General features: G+C 39.8%; 1 protein-coding gene across 1 annotated transcript in view; it reads right to left on the reverse strand.

Moving 5' to 3' along the window:
- Positions 1 to 500: 500 nt before the first annotated feature.
- The window catches only part of mad1l1 (mitotic arrest deficient 1 like 1), a 62,769-nt gene continuing 38,573 nt past the window's right edge, over positions 501 to 24,696 (reverse strand). The window contains exons 17-18 of the mRNA XM_022738215.1: positions 22,063 to 22,256; positions 501 to 1,922 (exon numbers count right to left, since the gene is read on the reverse strand). Coding sequence (XP_022593936.1) covers positions 1,773 to 1,922; positions 22,063 to 22,256 — 344 coding nt within the window. The 3' untranslated portion in view covers positions 501 to 1,772. The remainder of the gene's footprint in view (positions 1,923 to 22,062; positions 22,257 to 24,696) is intronic.

The raw sequence follows: 24,696 nt of genomic DNA on the forward strand, positions 1-24,696 counted from the left end.
TTGTCTCGTGTTTTGTGCTCACGGAAATACACACAGGCATGATCGTTAACTAAATCCTAACAGGAATAATTCATAGTTCGTTAAAATAAAATTGATATCCAAAGACATATAAATGCATTTTTTTTTTTTTTTTTTTTTTTTAGAGAGAATTTCAAAAGAGTTTCTAACTAATGTTTGAATTTTAAACATTAAAGCATCCCTGGTGTTTTCCATGTGTGGGCTTTATTTGTCCCATCAGCACTTCATGATGACACACCAATGTCTAATAACATTTTTATGAAGCAGATGAGCAGTGGAAAAATAAAGTGTATACCATATAAAGCCCTGTGATTAAAAAAAATATATATATATATAGATATATGGAGGAACTGTGACTTTAAAAAAAAATTTTTTTTCTTAAAAAGTATAAAAAAGATGAGAAACAGACAAAATGCCAAAAAAACGATCTAAAAAAAAAAAAAAAGAAAACCAACTTGTAATTTGTTGGAATTAATTCAAACCAACCCACACAGCCTTATCCTAAACACCGTGTTGTAAAAAATGTTTTCCTGTATTCACAGAGACTCCACCGCCTCAGTTGAGTGACGATGTAACAGGGGATTCAGATTTCTTGTTGTGGTCATCTCCCTGTAAAGCACTCGCATTTATAAAATGAAAACGCATGATTGCTCTGTCTATGATATTCAAAATGATTCATCACATTACTGTTCAAACGGTTTTGTGCCATGATTGTTTGTTCAGTTTTCTCCATTTTGTTGTTAAGAGAGAACAATGAGAGACCTGACAGCAATAGACAAGCGCTCCCTGTTTGAGAACACAGCACAGCCTGTTGCACTTACTGTGAAATTTAGTGAGATTATTACAGATCAAATATTACATTTTTTTTTTCTAACGTTGAAGCGGTAAGTGTGAACTTTGAATGTGGTCGGAGGAAGTCAAGTCTCTGTATTTTCCTCTGAAATGTTTCACCTTGTCCCTCACTGATTCTTCTTACAAAAGATCCAGAGAGAGAGAGAGAGAGAGAAGCGAGAGACAATATCTGTGGCATAACTAAAATCAGACACTGATGAAAACTCACTTAAGATTTTGATATATATCTGAGAACACGAATGAGAAATAAGACTGAAAAATAATAATAAAAGCCACTGCTCTTGTATTAAAATGGATTTCTTCAGCAGTCTTTGGATTGACTCAGACTAGTTGTAGCCACAACCTTTTATATAATGCCCCTAGAGAGAGGACACAAAAGGCAGAATAAAAGAGTCAACAAAGACTCAGCCTTGGTAAAGACCACACAGAACACATCTACTGCAGATCCACAGAGCCACACAAATGTTTCTAATGCTCCACACAGTGTGTATTAAACTCAGTGGGAAGTGTACATTAAACTCCCACTATAAAAACACGCTCCACATCCAAATATCAGCGGCTTTTGTGTGACATTTTCATGACAACTTTGTCCCTGTTAGGAAAAAATGTATTTCTCAAAGACTCATTGATGAAATATTCAGTGTACAAATAGGTTTTCGAAGCCTTTTGAATGCAAGATGGAAGTATTCCTTCAAACAAAGTGTTCGTCCTCCACAACACGGCACTGACTGCACTACTCATATGTCAGAGCTGTTGAGTAGCGGGACATTTTCAGCACTTTGTGAATATCTTATGAGACAGGAGAAAAGGAAGGGAACAAAAAAAAAAATATACAATTAAAATCAAACTAATCCCAATTTTAGATTTTACAGCCCCCGTGTCTGAGTCTGTGTCGGATTACTTCAGATGGTGGTTTGTCTGCTGAAGAGGTCAAGGGTCACCGCAGAGAGGAATGCTGGGATGCTCTTCTGGTGATGCAGATGAAGGGCCACCATCTCTCCCAGAGTTTTGGAGAACTCTGTCTCCATGAGCTGCATGCTTCCATTGGAGCCCTACACACACACACACACACACACACACACACACACACAAATATTAACACACAGATGTCAAAAAACAATACACAATATCAAACAATAAGACCTGGGTTTTCCACTAAATCTATCTCCAGAGAGAAACTTTCAAAGTGAGGCAAGATCACATAAAGTTGTTATTGTCTACTGGGGATTGTCGTGTGTGTGTGTGTGTGTGTGTGTGTGTGTGTGTGTGTGTGTGTGTGTGTGTGTGTGTGTGTGTGTGTGTGTGCATTCACAGCAGGGTGAAGGTGTCTAAATCTGTGTGGATTAATTAAAAGGAATGAGGAGCAGCTTGGGGCGATGGAGTGAAGGAGAAAGGGATGAGGGAAACGAGGGATAAAGTAATTAAAGCATTGCAGGGAGGGAGGAAGGTAGTGAGGAGCAGAGTCCCATGACGTGCTGGGAAGATATTGAGACGTCTGAGAAACGTCCTGTGTCCATGTGAGGAAGAAAACACAGATCTTTATTTGACAAGTATCATGAGAAGGCTTATAAATTTTTTTTTTTTTTTTTCTAAAAAGAGCGATGGGACAATACTGAGGAAAGAAATGAAGAAAATAACAGAAGAGTAGAATACAAAAAGAATAAATGCAAAAGATTCAATACTGCACTACATTATTAACCACATGAACACTTTATCACTGAAGGTCAGTAAATGTTCACCCACAGAGTGCGATTAGGAGCTAAATTACCTTCCATGAAATATGATTAAATATGATTTAAAAAACTGATTCTGCCTGAACTCTGCTATATTATTATTTAGAAAATTGACTCAAGCAATAAGAAACAGAGAAGTAGTGCAGCTGTTGGTACATTACTAAGTTTTTTTTTATGATGCATATTTAAAAAGAAAAAAGAAAAAGTAAATCCCACTTGATAAACCAATTAGTGTGCTTCCTCACACACAACAGGCTGAGGTGAACTCAGCTGCTCATTTCTGTGCGAAACGCCACAAATCTCCGACGGCTGAGAGGAGAGGATAACTGAACTAATGGCATTTGCTATCTGACTGCACAATGCTACACCAAGGCTAAATGCAGTATGGAGAGTGCTCAGGAGACAAAGGGAGAATGACTTGCTGTTTCAATGTTGTTCTTCGAGAATCTGTAAAGGCTGAATACAAGCTGTGAAGAAACACTGGAGGGTTGAATGATTTCTGTGTTCATCTTCAATTTAAAAAAAAAAAAGATTTCATCTGATTCATCTAGTAGAATCTGGTAGTTGATTTATTCTGCTTAAATGGAGCCAACTTACTAAATTCACATTTCTTAAGTTAGAAAATTACATGTGTAATCACTGTGTTCAACTTTCAGCTGATTACAGTCCCAGGCTGTTGTCTCTAACGCAGCGGCATTTGTTTATCTCTGTTTTTGTTGCCGTTTTCAAAAGTGGAAAGGAAAATAATATCAAGTATTTCTGCACTCTGGACCAAAAAAAAAAAAAGATCTGTGACACTACATTTTATTCCCACCCCCAGAGTAAAAGACAACATCACATTCACTCTGATGCGGGCAAAGCCACCGCTATCAAGATATAATCAAAAAAAAAACTTTCAGAGATGTATGAGTTCCTCTGATGTGCTCTGAGTGTGAACACGTTTTCCGTTTGTGTGTTCAAGATAAAACAAGGTGTTAAGTTGGACTTTAATGACGTCACTTTTCTTCATACCTGCCAACAAGCCAAAGTGATATTGTCTATTCTTTTTTTTTTTTTCTTCAAGTATTTTTTGGTAATTTGTTGCTTTTGATAGTTTACAGTCAAGAGCTGGAGACAGGAAATTAAGGAGAGGGGGGAGGATGACATGCAACAAAGATCTCCAGCTGGATTTGTTGCGGTTATGTGGTAAGCATCTTACACTTCTAGGCCACCGTGACACCAGACTGGAGCTGTATTTCCCAGATTAAATGTGTATTCTGGTCTTTAATTGGATCATTATCAAAATGTTATCAAACCTAAAATAATCATTATTAAAAAAAGAAGTTGCTTCCTGTTTTAAATGTATGAATAAGACGGTGGAAGAAAAAAAAAATCCGCTCATATGAGGCTGACATTCATTTTTTTTTTTTTTTTTTTTTTTTTTTACAAATAAAAAGTATTTTTTTCATTCTTAATGGGGAACTGATAAAGACTCAAGTCCCATAAGTCAAAGCATCTCCTAATCCTTCTCCTCAGTTTGAGTGTGAGTATTGCGACTGTAGTGATTTCCTCAGCGCATCTCTTGGCGTATTTCAACGGCGCTTAGTGGACCAACTTTGGCTGCAGTATTTATCAGATTGCAAATGATGTGGCACCAGTCCGACTAGTAATTACATTACACTTTTTACAATTTTCATCTCCGAAGAAACTGGAAGCTGACAACCTTGTACATTTTAACCCACATGAAGAAAGCTACTTGAAATGACTTCTGAACACAACAATCGGAGGCCAGACCTTGGTCACAATATTACGAATTGAGTTGAAAAATATTATGAATTGTCTCACACACTTCAACATGCGATTGTCAAACATACAACACAAATTCTACAACAACAAACTCAGAAACTAAACAGTTTTTATATCTTTCGAGCTGGAAATGAAAACTATAGTGTTGGTGCCCATATGTAAAGAATGAGCTGCCAGAAGGAGGAGTTCAAATAAATTGCATTCCCCTCTGGGGGAGATAACCACAGGAGATAGCGCATCTGAAGTTCTTAATAAAAATGTACCACACGTCATGCACGTCAGTGAAGCTTTAAGCTAATTAGGGTGAAGTTCTGTCATCACAGAGGTGATTTCCAGTCAGTGCAGCAGGAGCACAGCAACTGCAGCAGCCTGGTATAGAAAACTGCAGCCGACATTCATGGTGACATTCTGTAGCGCTGGCTAAAGTTGCACAACATTTCTAACCAACATGTATTGTTTCAAGTCCAGCATGCATCGGGTTAAATCAGCGGTGCACAGAATGAGTCTATTGCCTGTATGTAACCTGTGGCTGTAACATATTTCACGAGGTGTTGTGGGAGGGAGATCACCCTCGAGTGTTTGCTAAAACCAAAGCCTGCTCAATAATGTCTCATGTTTATTGTTCAGCAGAAACTGTTTTACAGCTGTTATAAAGTCACTGTAATCACCAGCCTGTAGGTTGTAAGACAGACATTCACAGAGAGAGCGGCAGGACGTCGTTATGATACGACAGAGAGGACGGAAAACTGATGAGCTGTTTATCACTTCATGTACATATTGAATAATCAATAAAGAAGTAGGTGTTCTGAATTAACCTTGGTATGTGTGTGTGTGTATCACGGTAGTAATGGCATTGCAAAATCCATGTCTTGGCAGAACGTGACACCGGTGACAAAACCGGTATACCGCCCAAACCTAGACTGATCCTCTGGGCACCCTGGATATCTGTACATGACTTAAATGGACCAACTTTAACAGTGGTGAACAAGACACATTCATCTCATGCAGACACATTAATCTGACTTACACCTCAGCCACACACTCGTGTGTAATTAGCAGACAGGTGTCTGTAAAACATTTTATATTAGGACACCTCACAACAACACGGTTCGGCTCCTGTGGTCTTGACTTCATTCAAAATCTATCTTCATTGAACTGGCCTGGACACTGAAGGGAGGCAATCCAAAGGTTCTAATCACACCATCTTTCTTGTGACAACTTCCCATCTTCCTGCCTCACTCTGTGGCTTTATTTCTCTCACACTCCCTGGTGTTTTCTTCCCCTGCGCGGCTGTCTGAAAGATATGCCATATCCTCAGGCTGCTGTTCTCTTCACAGGCACACACACACACACAAACACGTGTGTGCACACGGCTCTACAATCCACTGGGGCTCTGGGAACATGGAACACATACATCAAAGAAAAACATTGTGACCAGTTACCATGGAGATCTCAGTGTCTGAAACACCTTCAGCCAAAGTTTGTCGTCAGAACAGACCGCATGTATGAGTGGGCGCGCGCGCGCGTGCGTGTGTGCGTGTGCGTGTGTGTGTGACACAGCAAATAAGTTGATGGAGGCCAATGGGAGCAGAGGACTGAGGACTCCCACAGTTGGTCAGGAAAGGAAAACTAAGATAACAGCCTCATTGTCTAGAAAAACACAAGACCCTTCACATAACATTTGGATTTCAAGTGGTCAAATGTGCTCGCAGACACACAACACACACACACACAAGTGGCTGAGCAAATGTTACACAGATTACAAAAAGGTTATGGACACAAAACTGAAGTAGTGGTGCTCTGGATGTGAGACAGAGAAGGAGTGTTAGAGTAACATGGAGACATGATAAGAGAGAGAGATTAATTGAAACGCAGAGAGACAAAGGAGGGAGAATCCACTGATACCAACAGATTCACCATGTTGACTGAATACTGTTCACACAGCTGGGCTCAGCAACGTTCAGTCTTTACACAATCTTTGATTTTAGTAAATCAAGATTCAAATTAGGAAGTGCTTTAAAATTATTCATATGCTCTTAATTAGTTATTGGTGCATCAAAGACAAGTAGCCTGAACTCATGAGTGAGTCTTCGCATGTATTAAACTATAGCTGCAGGGTTAAACGTTTTCTTAATTTACAGACTATGAATCTACAATCACACTAGAGGCTCTGTGAGTCTGTACTTAGGCACAGCGGCGCCTTGAGCTGAATGCTAACATTGCAAGCTAACATACATTGACAATGCCATGACACTATTATTGCGACTGAGACTCTAACATCTGCTAATTAGCACTAAACGACAAATACAGCAAAGGCTGATGGGAAAGTCATCAGTATGTGGTCATAAACCGGTCAATTAAAATTCTGAGGCGACGACGGAGAAGTAAGAGGATCACTGAAGTTAATAAGACCCCGCCCCTGCAAACCATGGCAATCTGTCCAACAGTTGTTCAGATGTTTCAGTCAGGGGGAAAGTGGGGGATACTGCCATCCCGAGAGAGATGACACCAGCATTGGCCAATGAAGCAGAGGTACTTGTGTGCACAAAAACCTTTGTAGAATACAAAAGTGATGAAATGAGACACACACACACACACACACACACACACACACACACACACACACACACACACAAGAATCACAGCCTCCTTCAAGACTTTTCCACCAAGGCCAGTCTTTCTCACGTTTTACACAAAAGGTCTTTTCGAAAGGAATAATATGGATTTGAATGTTTGTAGAGATTCTTTTGGACAACATGTACATTTTTCTCTAAATGCATTTTTCCTTCTTTTAATGTTGAAGTCAATCAATATTATATTGTCATGGTACGCTTCAGTCCAGCTCTCAAGTATTCATATTTGCAACAGTAAATGAAGCTCACAACCTTGTAGCTTCAATGACATGTTTTTTCCAGTGAGAGAAAAATATGTCCTGATGTGAAATTGTCAGGATTACTGTATGTACACATCTGGATTAGACAAGAATCCTTGGCTATCGGCGCTTTTTGTATTTATTTATGATAACGCATGTAATGACGTCATTCAGCTTTTCCCTGAACCCTCTTTTTCTCTCTACCGGCTGCATCCACCTGGTTTTACGCTGCAGCTCAAGGTCTACAACAATAGATTATTTAAAGAACGTTTCTCCGACCCAACTGTTAGAGTTACATCAAGTATTTTTTTAAACCAGCGTATCACAGGAGACTGTGTTTCAGTGTCCGACCAGTGTACGAATGGATGATGTTTCTTAAATCAGAATTGATTGTGCCAGTACACTCAGGGTAAACTTGAGGTATTAAAAAAAGCTCTGCAGTGAGGTTACGGATAAAATATTTAACATAATTGATTGACAGAAAGGCCTAAATATAGGCAAAGAAAGACGGGTTGAAAGTAACTTGAATTTTTTTTTAATTGATTGACAGTAAATGCACGAATATCAGCACATAATTTGATCTAATTAATGAATAAATGAAAGTAGTACGCTTGTTTTTGTAAACTTTGCACTAATCTGCCTAATGAAGTACGTGGCATTAATATTCTGTGATTCTGCTCATGTATGCTAAAACATCTCGCACTGGAGTACAGATGGAGTGGTTAAGTGATTTCTGCTCGTTACCACAGTCAAGGCCTGCTTTAGTAACCCATCAACAGTTTGTGATTAAAATGAAACATCATGTAATACATGAGAGTTCTTCTGAAAAGTGTGATAACAGGAGAAAAAGCCTTTTTTGGTGGTTTAAAAGAAGCATTTTTTTAAACAAGAGACCCAGAGGGCCACACGTTGCAACACTTGTTAAATTTATTCTCACGTTTTGTGCAGAGAAAAATCCAAACGACGTTAATAAAAGGTCAGGGGAGGTTTTTTTGAAATCAGCTTTATTCAAATACTGACCTTATCAATGGTTATTTGCATATTCACTCTTCCCTAAAAAGTGTTTTAAACTATATCTGACCTTTATTAAAAACAACAAGGTTCTGTTTACAATGAGAAACAACTGGATTTCCTCTCATTCAGCAGGTGGAGTGAGCTGCATAAAAAAAACGCTGGGTGAGGTTAACGTAAATCATAAAAACATTGACTTGTATTTTGTTACACAACATCTGAAATAACAGTCACAGGACAGGGTGACACCAACGTCATTCAGCATGAAAACAGACAGAGATGCAAGAAGACTTCTTTTTGTTTCCAAAATCAGGAGCAAGAATCCTACAGGACAAACTTGCAAAATGTAAGAAGGACGGACCTCAACGGTGGAGAGGAGGAGTGCTATCCCATTCATCCCCGCTTTCCATTTGTCTATCCAATTAAAGGAAATCAATACTTCCTGGCTTGAGATGCAGGGCGGGGCTTTATAGTGACCTCATCCAACCAAGGAGCGGCACTGCTGCCTGAATGACAATCATGCTCTTCGCCTAATGCAGGCAGAGTCAGAGTAAAGGTACAGGCCCATGCCTTCAGACGGTTAGACAGAAACACATGAGAGATGTAAAGGCTGAAACAAATGAAGAAGGCCTCTGTTTTCCTTCCAGCTCAAAGATAAGAGGCGACGCTTCAACATGCTTGCTTTCCTCCCAACCTTGAAATAAGCTCTGAATCTAGCTCTCAGTCCCAGCGCTGCAAGCGTGGCACAAAGGTGGGAGGTGCATCTTTATGAGAGACTAGTGTTTGGTGAATATTGTATTTTTGAAAAGGACCCTAGGAATAGTTTTCAATTCTTATACTCAAGGATAAGTCCAGTGATCTCTGGTTGGGTCAATAAAATCCATGAAAATACCAAAACCAAAAATGAACTGATCCAACGAAAGCGTGTTGCCTGCGTAGCAAAACAGTGAGCTAGAAGCAGAGAATCACACAGGGGCTGGAGAAGTCGGGAAATTCTGAGAAGTGGACTAATGCTTTCTTGGTTTTGACCTTTTCATAGGATTGGTGGACAACAAGGAAAGTGGAGTACAGGACTAGCCTTATCTTACAAGAACTCTACGACTCACAGATGCATTTACAAAAGCACAAACAACCAAAAATACAAATTTTATACAAGTATAGCAAGAATGTCAGTAAAGCTGCGGGACTGTCACCTGTTATCACACCGGTTTTCACACTGACAGCGGGACAGGTGTGTGTGTCTGGAGTGTCTGATTTGAAGAGAGTCACACCAAAGCACAGTGCCATTACGCACATTACATAACCAACAGTAGATTGATGCTAAATAATCACACAAACATGTATGCACGCACACACACACACACACACACACACACACACAGGCCACTATTAAATCCACGTTTCTTTTCTACTAACACACTCTTCTGTGTTCAACGACTAAGTGAAACGCTTAAAGACAGCTTCACTGTCCTTACGGATGTGACATCCTGCTTTGCACAGGTCTTTGCAGCCCTGCTGGTAAAATAGAGGTGTGCTTGTGTGGGCCTGTGTGTGGATGCGTGGATGTGACAGATGGCCATATATTGAGGTGGTGACATGCAGTTCGCAGATCAGTTGACCCCTGTCTCCGCTCTCCACCGCTAATGAGGAGCCTTTTTTTCCCCCCGTCTTACCCTCTCTACCTTGGTCTCTCCTACCTCTACTGAGATGAATTGGACAGAGATCTGTGCAGCAAAGTGACAGCGATGCATTGAAATTAAAGAAAAAAAAAAACTATTAAAATCTAATTTACACCTTAGACTCTTTTCAGGTTACACCTTTTCCCAACTCTGCTCCCATCAATCCATGCACATATTTAGTATTCACACATACCAGCAACCCCCCACCCCCACCCCAACAGCAGCATCATCAAAAATAAACAATAAAGAATTCAACTGGATGGCATAGCTTCTGATTGGTGGGGGTGAAAAAAAAGCAGGCAAATTAATTGAATAATCAGAAATATGCAGATGAATAGCTTTCAATTTAAATGCAGATTTTGGCATTTTTCTGCAGTCGGGAAGAGGATGTCAGTGAGCGAGAAAGAAAGAGAGAGAGAGAGAAACAGAGAAGAGTGTCTACAAAAAAAATAATTAAATCAGCAGCTATTCCATCCATATTTATATTCTAATCAGCTTTTTGTTTACTGTTTTTAAAGTGTTGCTCATGTGTCTAAGTAATAAATACCTAATGACTACATACAGCTAACAGAGGACTATTTTGCAAGTAGTACTAATAAATACCTTCACTAAAGAACTGTGATCAGCCTGATTCTCACTAGCATAAATACATAAAACATTGAATTAGTTACAGTTGTCAGAATAAGACACCTAAAAACTTGGTGTGTTGTTGTTCACACCATTTTCCGAGCATTTCCATAAAGCTGGAGGAAATGCAATATTTGTGCATTTGTAATTAAATCTGTGTTAACTGTAGTGGTAGCCTGAGGTCCCAGACATGGCATAAATAACTGTTAATAACTGTTAAATCAATCTTCTTCCCTGTTGGTTTTTAGCTGTAATTTTAGCATATTTATTCATTTATTTTTATCCATCCATCCATCCTTCCATCCATTTTCTACCGCTTATCCTCTAGTAGGGTCGCGGAGCCTATCCCAGCATCCTTTCGGGCGAGAGGCGAGGGACACCCTGGACAGGTTGCCAGTCCATCGCAGGGCAAACACACAGAGACAAACAACCATTCACTCTCACATTCATACCTATGGTCAATTTGGAGTAACCAATTAGCCTAGTCCCCACTGCACCACCGTGCCGCTCATTTATATTATTATTTTTTATTTACAGCTGTGAATCATTTTGTAATGGGGAGGAAAACTCCACATATGCAATCCTGATCTGTCACCTTTAATGTGTGATTGACAGCTCATTAAACCACCAGTTGAGTTGAGAGGACGACCAGGTGCTGACCTCTGCGTAGTATTAAATGAAGCCTAGGCTATTACAGAAGTAGCCCATCCACTGGGCTGATATTTTTTTCCATTAAAACTCCAAGTAACATATTCCAAGTGAGGGGACATTTATATGCAGTATGCATTTCAGATGGGACTCAAAGCAAAACAAACTGGGCCGGTAAACAAGATGTAGCTGTTGGAAATTTTGAGGAGCTAAGCCACAGGTGAGTTTTTTCAATTTAAATGTGAATTGGCAGTGATGCTGTGTTTGCTCCCAGACATATTTACTGTTATAGATGTAGTTTTGGCCAGACGTGTCAGGCTGCTGGTTGGTATCACCAAACTCATGCATGCCTCTTTGCGTCACATACACACACAGTGACGCACTGTTCAGACTTTGTTCGGTCATTTAGTGTATGCAACACAAACTAAATCTCAGGAGCACTGATGCTAAATCAACATTTAGCTCAAGGGAACTTCCTATTGTTGGGTTGAACATGTTGATGGCTGCTCTAGTATTTTTGATTCAGGTTATTAAAAGCTCCTCTGCTTCATTAATAGAGTTTATGGGAATGAATTGTTAATGTCACTGTGTGAACCATGATGCAGGTTAGGTTGAAAATTAATCATGTTTATAATGAAAGCACAATTTGAAAGTGTGTAATTTACAAAGAGGGTAAGAGCCAGAATTTTAATTATATCTTTACATTATTAACAATGTCTTAATAAGATTGCATTAGTGGATCACACTAATTAGACAACAGTATGGTATCATTTTGTAGTATGGTCAGTCCACAGAATTAATTTTAATTTGTGACAGTTGTTATGGGGACAGTTTTCATTATAGCTGATGAAGTTGAAGATCACAGATAATTTGTTGTTTACAGCTTGTTAAATGTGGGATAAACTTATTCCTATACAAGACGAGCTGAGCTTATAGGTAATTAAGCGTTTCTCCAACTAAAAAAAAAAAATCCTGGAAGAATTTCAACAATCAACAAAAAGTAACTACATCACTTTATGTGATTTTATCGAGTAGAACCAAGTTTTAAATTATGCTAAAATTCACATGCAATAACAATTTAAATGATTACCATAATACAATGCAGTTAGAAATTATCCTCAGATCATTCAGCCCTGAATCAACCCTCACCCATATGGACTTGTTATGTGGTGTCTCGAGATTATTTGCATAATGTTCACGACATCCTGCTTTAATTTGAATATAACACCTACCATCCTCATTTTAGATTTCTGTGAGAGGTGAAAAAAACAATTATGTTTCCCATCAGGTATTTGATACTTTAGATGTTTTGTACAGTGACCCACCTGTCCAGTTTACATAAACTATAAACAGACAATTCTAGACCAAATTCCTGAGATGAAACTTGTTTAGTTTTCTATAAGCCCCATCTGTGTGTCAAAGTGATGTTTTTTGGTGATGAGATCAGGTGGCTATTTACAAGTCAAACACAAACACTTAGAGGAGATAGATGACCTTTCACTGTAGAACAACAGCACTGAGAATATTTACAGCAAGAAACACTCCAGCTAATATGATAATGAAGTGCACTCTTGGCATTTCTCTTATCTCGCCTTATTGAGGGGAAAGTGAAAAGAGAATTTCAAAATACATGAATCTAATGAAAGAAATAAATCTCAATTTTTGGATTAATCACAATTTTTATTTGAATTTTATTTAAATCCAATATCAATTATTAAAATCCCATGTACTTGCACATCTGTGCTGAATGTTATGTGCATGCAGTGTTAGTCGTAAGTTCTTGAGTTATTATAAAGTGGAATAAAAAGATTATTTTGACTTAAACAGTAATGTAGATGATAGGTAATAACACTGAGGACCCGTCACAGTTCACGGGACTGTTGTGACTCGGGATGGTCGGCTGACCATCACATAGTCTAGAGAAGGATAGACTCTAAAAAAGACTCAATGCTCTGCCTCTGTTTGTTTGTTGAACAGATATTATCTCTGACCGAAGGATGAGAGACCGCGGTAGTCGAGTGAACAGTGTGTGGATTCTGCTTCTTTCAGTCGGTCCTCGTCGGGCAGCTAACACTAACTAACACTTGCTAGATGGCTGCCTGCAGTCAGGCTGACGTCGATACAAACAGTGCAGATGAATTAGTGAGAAGACTTTCAGTTGATACCCAGTGCTCTGTGCTCAAAGTGATCATTCAAGTGGATGTGCTGCCCTTTGTTAAAGCATCTGCTACCAACGTGAATAATGACGACGACCTTGGAAGTGGTGCATGTTTGTCATTCTGGTTCGACTGTTTTGCTCACATAGGCCTAAAAAAAATAAATAAATAAATAAATAAAAAAATAGATGCTTCATGTTTTAGTTGTTTTGCATTTGGCGAGGAAAATAAATCCTTGGTCCACAGTTTTATAAATTTAGCCAATAATGTCACACAGTTTTATATTGAAGGAAACTAGAATTGCCGCCTCATGGTTGTGTGCCTCCATCTACCTGTCAAGTTGCAGGAAATATGGTGACAATCTCCCCTTCCTGAGCTACAGCACTGAATAACGGATAGAAGTGTTTTTGCAGAACATTATGATGTCACACTGAAGTTGACCTTTGATACATTTGGATATAAAATGTCATCACTTGACATTTGTGTTTAATTGTGTCATAATTACAGTATGAATTTGTGACTTATGGCCAAAAACGTGTCTTGTGAGGTCACAGTGACCTTTGACCACCAGAGTTCATGCTTGAGTCAGAGTGAATGTTTGTGCCGGATGTAATAAAATTCCCCTCTGGGCGTTCCTGATATATCGCATTCACAAGAACGTGAGATCACCGTGACCTTGAACCTTGAAATTCTAGTCAATTCATCTTTGAGTCCAAGTGAACATCTGTGCCAAATCTGAAGAAAATCCCTCAAGATATTTGCGTTCACGAAAGTGCGATGGCGAGATGGTCAACCCCGAAAACATAACCCAGCTCTGACTGTCGCCAGCGTGGAGGCGTATCAACAGTGTTGCTTACTTGTTAAGTTGGTAATTATCTGATGTAACTGCATCATCAAGAATCAAATCAAATCATAATGCATCAAATCCAAACGAATTCTGGGAGATTGTGACTATCCGGTTCTATTCACCAAACAAAACGACGTGTCGACCATAACCTGCCTGTCAAACCAATCTAAATGTTTTGGTTTTTTTGTTATTCTGCAAACTCCAAGAACCAATAAAAAATCATGGGACTGTTTGGGCTGAGTGATGCATAAAGTTATGCTGACAACATTAACGCGTGAACCGCCGTGAGTCTGTGACAGAGCTGGAGTGGCCTTCTCCTGCTCAGGAGTATTCATGACCTCAGGTGGACTTGTGTGTGGTTCTGATGTATCATGTTACCATGGAGACAGCAGACATATGTTCCCAACATCGACCAGAGGAACTAGTGATGCCGACAAGTGCACACACACAAACGTGTATGCACAGGCACACACACACACACATACACACACACACCCTGAGGGCAAGCAGGACAGGAAACTGTCAGGAGGAATCAGAGTCAACAGTCTCCTCTTTCTCTGGGATTTTAACTCCAGGATTTCTCTCTGAAGCTTTAAGTACATAAAGTTATATCAACTGAAAATGCAGTTAATTTATTCACTCTTGTATTCCCATCAGCCTTTGTGTTTATTGTTTATTATTGCTTTGCTCATATTTATCTTCATAGCTATCAGCGATACAGCAGTGAGTGTTTTGTTTCAGTCAGAGAGCAAAGTGAAATTCAGTCCCAGCAAGCCTCGTTTCTTTTCCCAAAATATTTCAAACACCCACTCATCTATCCTTTATAGTTCCTTATTCATTTTGTTCCTCAACCGTCTCATACACATGAACAAGCGATCATGCATGTGCACACACACAAAGAAATTGTAGACGAAGAAAAACAATGACTGAGAGGAAAAACCTTATCAAATGTATTGTTCCTGTCTGTATCATGACCTTGTTTGATTCAGCTAAAAATAGATACACTACAGTACTACAGCAAAAAGTACAGTAAGTACAGTAAGTACAGAGAAGGGTGGGTATTCATCAAAGTGGTAAGGTGTCTTCCTTTAACCAGATGAAGGGCTTTTAAGTCGGTGTTCGTCATCCCACAGCCAAAGCATCACACTAGATATCACAAAGTTTCATTTTAAAGTTAGGATTCAAATGGATTTGTGATTGAGCAGAATAGCGTTGGACGTGGGTTCTGTTTCTATGACAATATCTTGACGACATCTCACCACCGCCATTGTAGGACAGACTAGCATCATCCCTTTGCTTTTATAACCACTTGGTTTGACATTGATTTCTACCATGAGCAACAACAGGAAGATGCTTGCCCTCATAGGGTGTATGTCCATATGGTGTTTTTTTCCTGAGTGCCAGCCTCTTTTTTTCTCTCCAATTGTTTAATGAGAAGAGAGCGTATACAGCCAAAGGCTTTTTCAGAGCGCTCCGTCTTTTTTTGTGTGGCTGCTCCGAGCGCTTCGAGTTGAAAATCTCTGAACTTTTAAAGTCTTTTCACGTAACCAATCAGATGGGGCTGTTTCTGTCTATCTGGAGCTTTATGATGTGTCGGATAGAAGCTACCACAACAGAGACAGGAAAGACCAATTGTGGAGTAGATTGGCCAGATGTTGTTGCCATAGAAACAAAAACCTACACACGGAGTGTTTATGATGAAGCACTGGGACAAGGCGGTGCTCAGCGTCCTGCCAGCACTTCAAATCCATACTTTGTATGGACGGCTTGTCGCCGCTCAATCTGACAGCCGTAGAGCAAGGAAGATGTGGGTGCATGACATGATCTGTCGGAGACAACAATGTGGTGAATATCATCACCTCATCCAGGAGCTGTTGTTCTGATTGGTTACCTGAGCTGCAGTGACGACACCAGTGCCTTTCTGAAAAGTTCAGAGCATCGTTTTAACGTGGAGTTAAAACTCTTCATGTCTGTGTACGTTCACCAGCATGTTCACTTTGTAATTATTTGGACATAATAAACGCTCTTTATGTTACCTGTTGGATCTTTGTTGATGTTACAGCAGCTGTTGTTACTGTTTGGATACGTGTGTGTGGTAAAGGCACCACAGTTGTTTTGTCAATATATTGTTTTGAGAGTGACATGAAATAGAAAAAGCTAAATGTTACCACGGTCCTGATTATACACAGGACGGATCTCTAACTGTCCTCGTTTTTAAAATCAGCTCTATTGATATTTTTACACCCCACTGAGTGATGTCAATAGTGATGTTGTGGGCAATGAGTGCTCTGTAACTGCCATTCCCTGCAAAGTCAACGCTCTCATTCCACTTTACTCCAAAATCAATTATAAAATGGTTAAAAAAGAAATTTAAAACACCTTTATCGGTCCTTATCATTTTAAGTAGCTGCCTCACTGTCTGCTACTAATAACACTCTTAACACTTGAGTGACAGTCATTCTGATTGGTCGGAAAAAGACAGAGGCACAGATAACAGGCTTATCACTGGGTGAGAACGAGTGACACCAGAAACCTTTCCGGCCACTGGCCCAGCTGGGCTCCACTGCACCAGCTCCTGACTGCTCCCATGGGTCCAGTCTTATTGGCCCTGTAGCCACAAGCAACCCCGACAGTCGAACTGCGCTCCAAAGTTATTTCGAAAATTAAGCTATAACAGACAAATGACTAAACCATTCAAGCAGTGATGGCTTACAATCTGTCTTACACACACATCCACACACATTCACAGGCAAACACACATTTGTGTGGCGTTAATCATCCCCAAGTGGCTGATAAAACAGAGACAGGTCATTAAGACTCGACAGTGTTCATAAACTATACTTTATTAACTGTCCTCTTCCTTCTCCCACTCTCACACACAGACACACACATTATTTTGCTTTTTCGAAAGGCACGACTTCATTGCTTCTTTAAACCCTTGCCTCTACCAATCCTCCATACATTCTTTCCTTTCCCTCCATCGCTCTCTGGTGAGAGGGTTGACAGTTAATTGGGAGTATGTTTTAATGAGCTGGCCCTGAGATTCTATCTTCTCCTTTCATTAGGAAGGGAAGACGGGGGAACCGGTGTCAAGGAAGCGAAAGAAGACTGCGAGAGAGCGAGGGATAGAAAAAAAGAAAAAGAAGAAAAGTGAGTCGATCAAGAACATCTAGAAGTTTTTAGTAACTGCTGTGGAGAGCACAGCTCCGCGCGTGTGTTTGTTTATTTGTTAATGAGCTAATCAATAGCAGAGGTGTGTAAGCCCAGCAGTGGATCTGTTCTGGGAGATTACTCACAGAGACACACAACTTGTAAGATTTGTTTATTTACAATTTTCCACACTTGTTTTTATAACTGGTCTGACTCAACTAAAGTTGCTCAACTAAATTTGAACAACACAAACACGATAGGTCGATTTCATTTGAGCTACTACACGCCTCTATCCAGCATTGTTCTACTATGAGAATAAAATACCTTAGAGGAAATTAAAAGAAAAAAAAAAGTAGCATTTAAATCACTGTGTGTGTATTAGAAAAACTGCAAACAACGTCTTTATCCTTGTAATGTCAGATTGGCTTTTTGGCCTTTGTGCTTATCTCAATCTTTAAATGGGCAAATGTTAATATTGTAAATGCGAGCCGTGCCTTCCTCTTGTCGAAAACTTCTGGAAGAAAAATGTTCAAATAACTCACTTGCTCACACAGCTAAGGTGTTTATCTCGCTGATTAGCAGAGACTCATAAATACCTAATCACTGATGCTAATCAGCCCTCTCACCTAGGGGTGAGCTAAAAATACAAATGACACACACGCTCATCTTAAGCTAATACACAACCATTTTCTGCACAATTTCCCTTTCAAAACAGACAGCCATCACAGACATTTTAACATAACATCGCATTAATCCATTATTAACTGACAAACAATCATTTCTCCACATGGACCGGCCATGACTGAGTAGCTTTTTGCACTGCAGCGGTTCTTGTTTGCAACACTATAAAAGAAGCACAGAGTCGACTTCGACACTCACAACTTTTGATCTCCCAACACTCAAAGATCGGCTGTTAACAGAAACCCACAGTTGAGCTTCTGACTTTATTCTGTAAAACTGATCAAAACAACAGCAGGCAAGTGCCAACATAATAAGATTCCTTCTGACTTTGAATTTTATATCAGTTCACTTCAAAGTGTTTTAGGATAAATATTGAAGAGGTGTGCATCTTGATTAACCATAGGATGCAACAATAGAATAAGTAAAGACTAAGAGTCTATGCATGCACTGCATCATCACATTAACATGCATACAGTGTGTCAACCAGCTATGTTAGTGCTAATCTCAAAAGTACAACTGAAGGAAACAGGAATTCTATATACAGTGTTACAAAAATTCATCCTCTGGGGACCAAGAATGCCTGCAGCAAATTTGATTGACTGACAGCTGACTAACATCATGAAGCAATCCTGCTGTGCAAAATGGAGAAAAGACTATCTACATTTTTGGTTGTGGTAATAACGCTGAGTCACAGGACCTTTACTATGCTATGCTAAACAATGTACACGCAAAAAATGCCTTCAAACAAACCTCCCACAATACGATCTTTATGAAGCTGGTGAGAGATGTTGGTTCAACACTGCGGTCACTTTTGAGGGTGGAGTGTTGTATTAGCACTACAGAGGTATTCATGTTAGATAAGGAGTTCCATTAAAGGAACAAGGGGGGAATAAACACTGAGCTCAAATGATTAGTCAATTAAATGCACAGTATGTAACTTCTGCCGCTATGGGGTCTCAATCAAAACAATAACAAAAGACGACATTGGGTGACGTTAAGAGTTTTCGTCTTCAGCACCATTGCCGTAAACTTTGGATTTCTCCAGTGTCAGTTGTTCAGGAGATTTTTAACCGGGAGCTGAATTATCCACAGAGGGCCCCCCTTCTCTACAAATCAAACAGACCCAGTGATTCTAACTGTTAAAGAACTGAATAGATCAGTTTCACTAGTCGGCTAGCGGCTTGGATCGTTTGTCGGACAAATCAAGACATTTAAGGGACAACTGTTTGACATTTGATAGAATAAAAGACCGTCTAATAATTGAGGAAATAATCTGCAGATTGACCAATAATAAAAAACAATAGTTAGCAGCTGTAGCTGCTGTACTCTGAAAACACAGGTTGAAGCTTCAATCAACACATTTTCTCTCAAGCTGAATCATATGTTTGCATGAGTGATGATCAAAGAAGTTTTGTTTCATTATCCTTTTTTCCCAAAAACCCTCAAATAGCAGCATTTGATCGTGGTGATGTTTTCCACAGATCAAATGGGGGGGAATGTGGTTTAAATAACAACATCTGAGCCAAGTTAGTGACAAGGACTGAATAAACAACACATTTCTTGCAGTTATAATTACCACTATCATCCTGTCTCTCTCCCATCCCCGTTGAGACTCACGCAGAACAGAATGAAAGAGACAAAAAAAGCATCTGTATCCGACAATTTTACTTGAAACATTTAAATTACCAAATTAAAGCAGTATTAAAGGGCTGAAAAATAAGTGTGAATACAGGCTGAAGGAATCATTTCAATGAGAGTGCGACATAATGAATGCGCAAGAAGAGAGAGAGGGAACATGACAGCTGCAGGTTAAACAGCTTACACCATAGGAGGGGGATTTGGGTGCTTCTGCTAGAGGGGGATATTAGCAGGATTATCTGGCAACCCTGTTGCTGAGGTGAATAACATTAGAATCCTATTTGTAAAGACTTCTATGCTTCCTGTCCAAAATCCCCCATTTTCTCTCCACTTACTCCTGCCTCATCCTACAATTAGTCCACTTTATATTCTCATAGCACAGATTACACTCGCACACACGCCTCAAGAGCATGTTATGCATGTTATGTATATTGTACTGATGTGTATGTGTTCCTTTAAGTGTGGGTGCTCCTTATGTGTGTGTGTGTGCGTGTGTGTGTGCATGTGTGTGGTGTGAGTGTTGTATTCTATTAGTAGTACAGGCCTTTCTGCTCCCATAGGCCACCAGGCGTGTGTGTCATACGCAGTCAGACAGTGGAGAACACCCTGAATACTAATACTGGAGGTGTAAGCATCTGTTTTGTGTGTGTATCTGTGTGTCTTTGTACATCTGTATGCATGTGCACCCAACAGAGTGAGGGGGGAGGGGGTGGGTGCTGTGTGGTGAAGTGTGGTGTGACAGAAAGTGTTGAGATTGGAGTGAGTATGTGTGCATTTGAGTGTGACAGTGCGCACTATGAGGGTATTACGACTGCGTGTGTGTGTGTGTGTGTGTGTGTGTGCGTGCATTTGTTCTCTGGACGCAGTCTGAGGTTAATAAATATTGACGGTGAATTATCTCTTCTGGCAGGGTCGCAGGTGGGTTCGATGAAGCAGATTGGACACACAAGCAAGAAAAAATAAAAGCATGTGCGTGCGTTCACACGCACATTCAAATCCTCCCTATTCTCATGTTATTCACTACTCCACCTGCATTCAAGTGAGTCCTTGAGCAAGGCGATGAACAGTCGCAATCGCCTTCCTCTTGACCACAATAATTAGCCTGCCAAGATAATAAAGCTGCTTTCAACGTCGCCAGTATGGATTCTCTGTGGGGTTTTTTTCTAGCTAGAGGCCCCCTATCATAACACAACACAGCAACAACACAGTGATTAGCTACTGCTACACACTCAGATCAAGGGGGGCATAAACAAGAAGAGAGATAAAGGTGTAGCAGGACAGGATGGAGCGAGGAAGAAAGAGACAAAGAGGTAAGTGCAAAGGGAGCATGACAGGATGTTTTCACTGCAAAGCTACTTAAGGAAAGGATTTTCTCAACAGCTAAGGGACAGACACAAATACAGTTTTTATTTAGCCCACTCAATGAGTGTATGGGGAGTGGTGATCGATTAATGCGGCCCAGCCCTGTGACACTGCCCAGTCATCACTCTCTCTCTCGTACACACACACACACACACACAACCATTCCTCCACACATTCAATAAAAAACAGCAGGACACAGTCTCTGTTGGCGTAGTGTTCCTCTCACTGCATGGACGAGTTAGGCACAAAGCTATAACGTGGCATAATGGTGCATAAACGTGGATGTGGGAGGGATACAGTAAAAAGGGGGAGAAAGCACCTTGCAAGGTCAAATTTGCACTTCCTGAAGCATTTTGTGTAAGAGCTCACAGAGATATCAGCACTCACACAGACGCTACAGCCTGTAGGAATTCTGATGTTGAGTGTTTCCCTTTTAACTTCACACTTCTATGGTTATGATCACTGTGCATATGCTTTGAGAAACACACACTGCCAGCGGCTCAACAGCTACTTGCAACCTGATACCTGATCTCAGCAGGTATGTAGGTAGAGATGTATGTAAAGCTGAAACTGTATTAAAGCTGAAGTATGTCTGGTCTTAAAGGTCGTATAAAAGTTCAACACATTTCTGAGCTTGTGCATAACTTTTATCTGTCTCTTTCTTTGAACGCACTAAAGTTATAATGTCACATAATAATAATAATAATAATATATAATATATATATATATATATATATATATATTATTGGATTGCACTTATATAATGCTTGTTAACCACTCAAAGCGCTTTACAATGGAAGCCACATTCAACCATTTGCATACATTCATACAGGGCTTTTCTACTATACAGACCGATTCATGGGTTCAGTATCTTGCCCAAGGACACTTCAAAATGCAGACTGGAGGAGCAGGGAATCGAACCACCAACCAAATATCTGGGGCAAAATAATGTGATATTTGATTGTGTCCACATTAAGCAGTCGCAAATGTGAAGCACACGTACCTTTTTGAAGAGCAGGGAGTCGTCCATGTGCTCTGCGTACACCGAGGTGAGCCTGTATTGGTTCTCAGTGGTGATATCGATCTGATAGCCGGTCAGGACGTAGCAGACTGTACGGAACTCCTGGATTTTTCTCTGAAACACCTCCTTCAGTCTCTGGTTCCTGAGCTCAGAGCTCTCCATCTGCTTACGTAAATCTGCCACACACACACACACACACACACACACACACACACACACACAGAAGTCGGGAGAATGCATCAGTCAGATATGGGGTGTTGAGTCTAGACTGATGAAGGAACAATGAATTTAAGCGATTTTAGCATAAGCTGCAACATAATGATATGTGAAAAAAGTGAAAGGACCTGAATTCTCTCCGAATGCACTGCTGTGCATTAAGTTTTGGTTGGTAGTTTTATTTCTATAACATCACTCTTTGTGGCCACGTGCAACTCAAGGATTCCACTGTAAGATTCAGCTACATGTGCAAGACAGCTCCTCCAAAGAACTCTACAACTACATGCTCAATTCACTGAGCTCATGCAGCATAGATGGACAGCTCCATATCAAATATACACTGCCTGCAGCACTCCATCTGCTCACTCAGGGTCTACAAAACACTATAATGCTCAGTGTGTAGTGGCAACTAAGGCAGTCTGCAGCGGATCCTAGCTGGGAGCAGAGAGAATCGTGGAGTGGAGAAGCAGGATGGGGCTTGACTTTAATTTGGTGAAAATCAATTTGTGATAATTACTTTAATTTGAAGGCTTGATTTGAGAAGGCACAGAAATTAGTTTGTCTGAGCAAAAAAATTAGTCATTATGGACGGCGCTATTTACAATGTTATCACTGCGGCAAATGCTGAAAGGGAGATACATGCATGTGAGCCTGTGCAATTATGCATGAGTGTGATGTAACCTCAGAAATGGTGAAACAAGGGAGGAGAGCCGCAAAATGTTAATGTTCATATTTAATGGAAAAACTCTGGAATAGGTTTGCGTATGTCATCCAACCAAAGTGTCAGAGAGCTGAAACTTTTATCTGCAGAGTGAAGCATAGTCTCTGTCGATACTGGCAGTCATCAACAGTCATTTGATTGCTATTTCTGCGATTTCAGTCAAACAAAAAAAAAACAAAAAAAAAAAAAAAGTTTAAAAGCTTAGTTTGGAGGCTTTTATCCGAACCCTAACATCCATAGTGGAAGTGCAATTCTCCACCTTTTACAAAATAACTGCACATCATGGAAAGGTGGACAGATTGCTCTACCTAAACAGCAGTGAGTAACACGGTGCAAATTCAACCAAGTTGTCTTCTTCACTAAATCAACAATTGTCCTCAGTCTTGTTCTTGCTGTTTACATCAGAGAAAAGGCCTATCCTGACTGTTTCCCATTTCTGAAAAGGGAGAAAAACAATTTATGCAAGGCTGATAAAAATGCTTATTTAACAGCCCTGAAAAATTTAGTTTGTGTTGATTTATTTTTTTCAAGGTCAAAAGGCATTTCAGTTGCTCAAATTTACATCTGTTCAATATAACACACAAACACAACATCCACTTATATACTTGCAAGAGCAGTTGATAGTGACAGTAGTGCATTTTCATAGCCAAGACTTCTAACCCTTCTATGACTGATAATTATTTCTACACATCACTCTTCTTCATGCATCTCGGCCTTTTACTCTTTTATCTGTGATTATCTAACAAGCAGATGGCTTGAAAGTATAAACTTTAAAGAGTGTGTCAGTGTGTCTGTCTGTGAGCCTGTCTGTCTCCTGGGTAACTGGGCTCCTCTCGAGTGTCAGTCAGTGCTGATAAATACTGTTTCAAGACTTCGGGATTGTGACAAAACTGTCACTGTATGACAGCTATCAAACTGCCCTCAAAATGACTGTTAATTCTCAAGTGACAGCGTGAAGTAGACACTGCTTAAATTCACTGCAACATGCAGACAAATTGACGTGTACACAGAGACACGGGGTGTTATTTCCTCACATATGCATATCTACACATGTATGTGTAAATTAAAAGTCTTCCAAGTTAGAAAATTTTTTTAAACTAACTGTCAAGCTTTAAGAAAGTTAGTGACTTCTGACTTTTGCCCTTAATTGGTCTCTATGGGTCTGGGCGTGCTGTCTCCTAAAAGCTGTCAGGAAAATTCCACTCCTAAGGGAGCTTCTTATTTATATATTTTTTGCCTACTCGTTTTGCAACTTTAAGAACTCCCAAAGTTTGCATCAGTATCCGTTTATCTGGACGTAACAGGGAAAAATGAACAAAAAACAGGTAAAAACACAAATCATTCTTTGTGTGAAGTGTTAACGTTGTCCTGATTTTGCTTCATGTGATTTCTTAGGACTACTCAAAGTTAAGGAAGACAGGAAGAAAGGACAATTATTCTACAGTGAAAAATCATGAAAAAAACTATAAAAAACAAGAACTGGAATGAATAAATGAAGAATTGTAGCATTTAAAATAAAAAATCTCTCAGGGTGGAGATGAAAAAAAAAAGAAAAGATGGGTTATGGCACTAAAAGTAAGGGGGATTATGGCCTGGCAAGATTAATCTGTAAGCGGTGGGGTGGGAAAAAATGTTTTACTGAAATAAAATGAAGCCCTGCAAGAGGACGACAGCAGGTG

Source organism: Seriola dumerili, unplaced genomic scaffold (assembly GCF_002260705.1).
Source record: "Seriola dumerili isolate Sdu_G_001 unplaced genomic scaffold, Sdu_1.0 BDQW01000035.1, whole genome shotgun sequence".
NCBI lineage: Eukaryota > Metazoa > Chordata > Actinopteri > Carangiformes > Carangidae > Seriola > Seriola dumerili.